Source organism: Corvus kubaryi, unplaced genomic scaffold (assembly GCF_017639235.1).
Source record: "Corvus kubaryi isolate FWS band 111438036 unplaced genomic scaffold, C.kubaryi_AGA036_p1.0 66, whole genome shotgun sequence".
Lineage (NCBI taxonomy): Eukaryota > Metazoa > Chordata > Aves > Passeriformes > Corvidae > Corvus > Corvus kubaryi.
In genome coordinates this window covers 4,707,255-4,713,254 of record NW_024582054.1, presented here as the reverse complement: position 1 = coordinate 4,713,254, position 6,000 = coordinate 4,707,255, and the positions used below count along the sequence as shown (strand labels likewise).

At 38.5% G+C, this 6,000-nt stretch overlaps 1 protein-coding gene across 3 annotated transcripts in view; it reads left to right on the top strand.

Moving 5' to 3' along the window:
• The window catches only part of EIF2AK4 (eukaryotic translation initiation factor 2 alpha kinase 4), a 37,942-nt gene continuing 31,942 nt past the window's right edge, over positions 1 to 6,000 (top strand). For all 3 annotated transcript variants that reach the window (XM_042048336.1, XM_042048337.1, XM_042048335.1), the window contains exons 1-4: positions 1 to 216; positions 1,872 to 1,987; positions 3,140 to 3,242; positions 5,818 to 5,991. In XM_042048336.1, the coding sequence (XP_041904270.1) occupies positions 94 to 216; positions 1,872 to 1,987; positions 3,140 to 3,242; positions 5,818 to 5,991 (516 nt within the window). In that variant the 5' untranslated portion in view covers positions 1 to 93. The remainder of the gene's footprint in view (positions 217 to 1,871; positions 1,988 to 3,139; positions 3,243 to 5,817; positions 5,992 to 6,000) is intronic.

Here is a 6,000-nt window from a genome sequence, read left to right as displayed (position 1 = left end):
AGGCGGTGCCGGGCCGCGCTCCGGCACCAGTTCCAGGCTGGCAGCGCGGGGGGCCCGCCATGGCCGCTGCACGCCCCCACCGGCGCCGCTGACATGGCGGAGCTCGCCGGGGAGCCGCCGGAGAGCTACCAGCTGCGGCAGGAGAACGAGCTCCAGGTGCTGGAGTCCATCTACGGGCAGGACTTTCAGGATCTGCGGCAGAGCCAGGCCTGGAAGGTAGCGAGCGGGGTCGGCTCACAGCGCGCGGGGCGGGGGCGCAGCGGGTCGGGCCGGGTCCCGGTGCGGAGCGGGGCTGGACGGCGGCGGGGACGCGGCTGGCGCTGCCTCGCTGCTGCCGGTCCGTGTCTTCCGTGCCTGCCGTGTCGCGGCTCTCGCTGCGTGCCCGCGGTCCTTCCTCCAGCCCTGCAACCGGCCGCCTTTGCGATTAATCCTCGAGATAGACGCGCTCGCTCTATAATCAGTGCTGTGCTCGTAAATCGCATTTTAATTAATTGTCAGGCTTTTAAAAAATTGTTTCTTAATTCATTCCTTAAGCTAGTAATTACATACCTGTTCAATTAATTCATCTCATCGGTATACATGATGATACTTGCATAGTTCTTATATGCTGTGGTTTTCTCACAGTGCAGCTATTTCCGTGATAATAATTTTGCTTTCATTTTTATAGGTTTGGGGTTTTTCAATTACAACTAGTTAGTGCTCAGGTCTGGTACTTACTACTCTCTTCCATTTGTCTTTCGTGTCCACATTTAATTGACACTTCCTTTCCAGCTGTGTCCGTGATACTGTTTTCCTGTACCTGGAGTTAATGGTCGCTCTGTTCTGTTCCACAAGTTCACTTTTACTGTTGTTTCTTTTTACATTCTTTTGTCTTGAATGTCTACGCAATATATTCTCTGCTTTCTTTTGTGCCATAGACTTGAACTTAAATTTTTTGCAGCAACTAAGGACTTTTTATGAACTTCGGTTTTTTTTCTCTTTTTATGAACTTTGGTAAGAATAAGTAATTTGTTGGGTTTCCAGAAGGGTTCACTCTGTATTGAAGGTCATATCTGACATCCTCTTGACTTGGCATGTTCTCCTCCTTGCTAGAAAAGCAAAGGGGGTAGTTACCATCTGTTTCTGTATTTGTTATTCCATGTGGTCTTACTTCCCTATCTGCTTTTCATGTCACTGAGGGCTGGGTTGTTTTGTTGTTGTTTTTTATTGTTTGTTTTTAAACCTAATTGAAAAGAAAAAGTTGGGAATGCTTATATGGGCATATTGTACTTTATTTTGATTTTGAGTAGGTGATTTGAACAGGTTGGGGATGAGGAAGGCAATGCTTGTTAAAATTCTGGTTTATGGCAAAACACAAAATACAACTACAAAAAAATTACTGTCCATTGGTTTGGCCATGTAAGGTGTATATCAGTGTGACATTATGGTCCGTTGCCATGTCAGAAAATAAAATAATGCCTAGTGTTAATGATCTAAACACAAAAGCAAAAATGCTGTTTTTAGAATGAATGCTTTAATTGGTGATATAAATAACATGTGTTAAGTTTATTTAATTTTTTTCTACTGCTACCTTACAGTAAGCAGAATACAAAAGCTTTATTATAAAACTTCATTTTTGCTCAGTCTGAATCATCTTTCTAATGACTTTAACCGCACTTATCTGAAGAAGTTGTAAAAATATGCTGGATAAACCATGATAGTAAGTGGACCAGCTCACTCCTATTGAGCAATGTCAACACATTAGCATATTTTTTTCGTGGTTTGGATGGTCTAAGCTGTATTCTACTATAATATAGATTGAGAGTTGTGTGTTTTCATTAAAACAAAACCAAACAACCATTTTCAATCAGAAGTTTTGTTTTGTATTTTAGGTACGACAGCCTCCTGAAATTAATTTAGTTCTGCGTCCTCAGGGATTGACTGGTGCTAATGAAGTGTATGCCAAAGTTGACTTGTGGGTTAAGTGTCCACATACTTACCCTGATACGTAAGTGAACATTCAAATATAACCTTTTTTCTCTGCTTTCCGTAGTAAAGTGTAAGTTGAAAAAAACATGGAGCTTTATTCATCACTCTTAGTCTTGCTTTCTGCATGTCAGTATTTATTAAGCTTGTGGTATGTTATAATATGCAACTCTAAACTTTGCACCTGAATTGGATTTAGTCTTTTGTGCAACGTAGAATAACAGGGATGAGTTTGTCAGTGCAAGACTGCAGCCCCAGTTTGTAGCTTGGAGATACATAAACACAGGTGTACCTGCCACTATCTTAGTGCCCTTGTTAAACTTCTTCAACTCCTGACTCTTTCAGCTAAGACAGACTGAATTTCCTTTTGATTTAAGGCCATCTGCTGTTCTGTTTTCTGCTGGATTACCTTTTGGAAGAGTTCTCCATAGAGAATGTAGAAGGGGTTGTGGGTGACCAGCCTGCCCCAGCATTTTGTTGGCAAGTGATTTCTGGGTGAACTGTTGGTGCCCCATTTTGTTCAGTCCTTATACCACTGATAGTCCAAAGCATAACTCCCTTCAGTCCATCCATTTGTGCTGTGGCATGAGTGCTGTAGAAGGGAAATGCTGTTCCTTACTAAGTAATTGCTCAGTTATACCCTATAGCAAGGACATAACAGCTACTCTCATTTTTTTTTCATTTTAGTTTAAAAGAGCATACCTACAGATATTTTGTTTGTTTACCTTACTTTAAATATTTTTTAAATTTAACTAGTATTTATTTATTGCATTTGTTTCTTGGGGTTTGTGTAATCTGTATAGTGGTGATAAATAAATTTTAAACATCTAAATGTTATGCTAGTAATATTTTAAATGGCTTGTTCAGTAAGTTAGTGGTTAAGTGCTGGATTATTAGAGTCTGCAGGGTTTCTTTGGTAGTTCTACTGTTAAGTGTAACCAACAGGTAATCTGGTAAACCAGAAAATTTGATGGTAGGGAATTTAATACAGTATTTCTGGCTTTATCTTGTATATGTAGTATTTATATTCTGCTTCTTTGACCACTGACTAATTGCCAAGTAACTATGAACTCTATTCCTTTTCCCTCACACACTGTTTTTATCAACAATCTGTTGCTTTTTACACTCAGTTTTTCTAATAAGGGCTTTTTTATGTTTTGTTGCCGTCCCTCAGAGTTCCTGAAATACAACTAAAAAATTCAAAAGGCTTGTCAAATGAGAAAATAAATGAACTAAAATCCAGACTAGCTGAACTGGCAAAACAGCGCCGTGGAGAGGTAAGAGCTTTTCACTTCCTTGAGAAATATACTCTGGACTTAAGTAGTTCTAAAAATGTATGGTATAATATAGTGAAATACATCCACATTGGAAGTGTAAGTTGCATTGCTTTTAAGGAAGGAGGGACTGTCTTTCTTAGGAATGTTTCTAATTAATGGAAGTCCAGTCTGTGAATCCTCTTAAAATCCAGTGCATGTATAAATGGTGGAAGCTTTATTCCTGTTTAAAGGTTCACGTTATTAGGTTTAAAGGTTCTAAGTTATTTGGCAGTATGAAAAGCAATGATAACTGTAAAACTGAGAGCTTTCTTCACTTTTCAGATTAATTTGAATATTGTAAGAGGCTGTATCTGTTTAGGCAAACAGTGGTTACCTGGGGAATTTTTCCATGTGATCTTGTTCACCTAATGCTGAACTGAAGGATAAGAGACCTTTGTTCCAACACCAGCTCAACACTTCGTAGCACAGTCACCCCATGCCATTGTGCCTTTTTTTCTTCTGTGTTTAGGAGTAGTGATAGTTGGGTTGCCCTGGAACAGGGTAAAAAGAGAAAGATGGAGAAATATGTGAAGCTTAGCCCTTGTATCTATTTTAAGGGATTTTATACATCCTCAGGTATGTTTAGTATTAATGATATCTTTCTGTTGTTGCTGAGGACTGAAATGATTCAAAGAATTATGAGCAAGCAAAGAATTCTTGGTGAAAGCAGGGGTTTTGGTGTTTCTTCCTGCTATTTGGAAATATTGCAGGTGAACATGCTTGAATAGCTCCATTTGCCTTTTTACAAGTGAGAGTTACACAGCTGTGTACATTATAATAGGCTGAAATGGGACAATATTTTGCTTTCAGTTTCCCAAGCCTGTCAACTTTACAGGTTTAGCAAGAGCTATCTGTCATTCAGTCCTGCCACATCAAGCCTTTTTTTTCCATTTGAGTACTATACTTGTATTTTGATTGCCAATATTTCTGCAGATACTTTCAAAATAACTCTTTTAGCCAGATTTGTTTTGTTCATTCTGTTCAATAACCAAGAATTTCCTCCGTTTTTTCAGTATCTTTGGAAATAAGCAGTTTAATGGTGTATTCTGGAATTTAGGGAGTGGGGTTTGTTGTTTGCTGTTTTTTTCTAATGACAGTGCTATGGACAATTCATTGGATTTAACAAGGGTTAAATTCTCTAAGTAACCACAAAACCATGCAATATATACTTGGTCTGCTCACAACGGACCCCAAGAGTTATCAAATCCCAGTTTGATTTCTGATCTCACTGAAAGGACCTAAAATATATCATACATCTTCCTAATGTTGATTTTCCAAAACAAGAGTCATGCTTGCTCCAGCAATGTGTAGATGTGTTTGTGAGTTACATGTATGTACATGTTTTGTATGAATGGCATATGCAGTTGCATTTATTACTGAATTACTTTATCTGCAGCAAAAGGGAGATAACTTCTTGCTCTACGTTGACAGCTATGCCTTATTAAATTCTATTCTGTGATATAGAAAGTTTTTCAATACCTCAGCCACCTGTTCAGACTGAACAGCAAACTGTTGGTGTTTTTTTTAATTATTGAAGCTTCTCTTGGTGGTTTTTTTTTGATACATATGTCTACATGCAATGATTGCCTTGCCTTCTGAACAGTAACCTGGGAAAGATATTTTAGTTGCACATGTCAGATTTATGCATGTTGTGCTATTCTTTCTATTTTGAATTGCCTCCTGGCTTCATTCTTACTTTCAAGCAGGGGATTCAGTGTTTGAGAATCTTCTAAATGTCACCCTGTTACAGGCAGATGGTACAATTTAATTTAGCTGATCTCCCACCTGTACATGCAAATCCTTCTCAGTGCTCCTTCTGACTGCACCTTTGTTCTGGACTATTCTTTAATTTTAGAGCTAAGATGGTCTATTAGCAGTGTAGATTGCTTGAATTAATAAGGGGATGCTACTAGACTGCTGAAAGCTTAAGCCCTGACAGGTCAATAGATTATCAATACATACACAGGTAAACAGTAAGTGAAAATTGATTCCAAGCTGGCAAGCCATATAGCAGAATTCAGCTGAGCAGAGTTTTCAGTTTTCTATTTTAGTAGTCGTGGTTATATGAATATGGAATGCCTTATGTGACTTACAGTTCTAACTGGGGGACTGCTTTGTGCAGGAAGGGTTGGATTTGCTGTTACTAGAGAAATAAGTAACTATTTCGTAGCAGTAGGTGCACTAACAGATAAGTGCAAAAGATTTGTTTTGTTGTAGCTCGTATGTCATAAACCCATATCTTTGGGAGTAGAAAAATCATGCCTAAAAGAAGATGAGAATGTGATTTTTAAATTTTACTTTTCTTTTAGAAAAATAAGATGACTTGGGTTGTCTGACTTCCAGTAATTTTTGCAATCTTTTCTACTGTGGTCAGGGATTTTTCCTGTTACAGTTTATTAATAAATAGAGAAATATGGTAAATTCTCCTTGATAAGTAAAAAAATTGGCCATCATGCTTCTGCTGTGTTGCTTTTTGGGTTGGGTATCATTTGGCTATCATTTGACTCTGTATGTCATTCATTTTTTTTTTTTTCAGGTGATGATATTTGAACTTGCTGACCATGTACAGTCATTTCTCAGTGAGTATAATAAACCACCTTCCAAGTCTTTTCATGAAGAAATGCTAAAAAATCATCAAAAAGAACAGGAAAGATTGGCTCAGGAGGAACTGCGTAGGGCACAAGAAGTTAAGAGAAGAGAAGAGCAGGAGGTAAGAGAA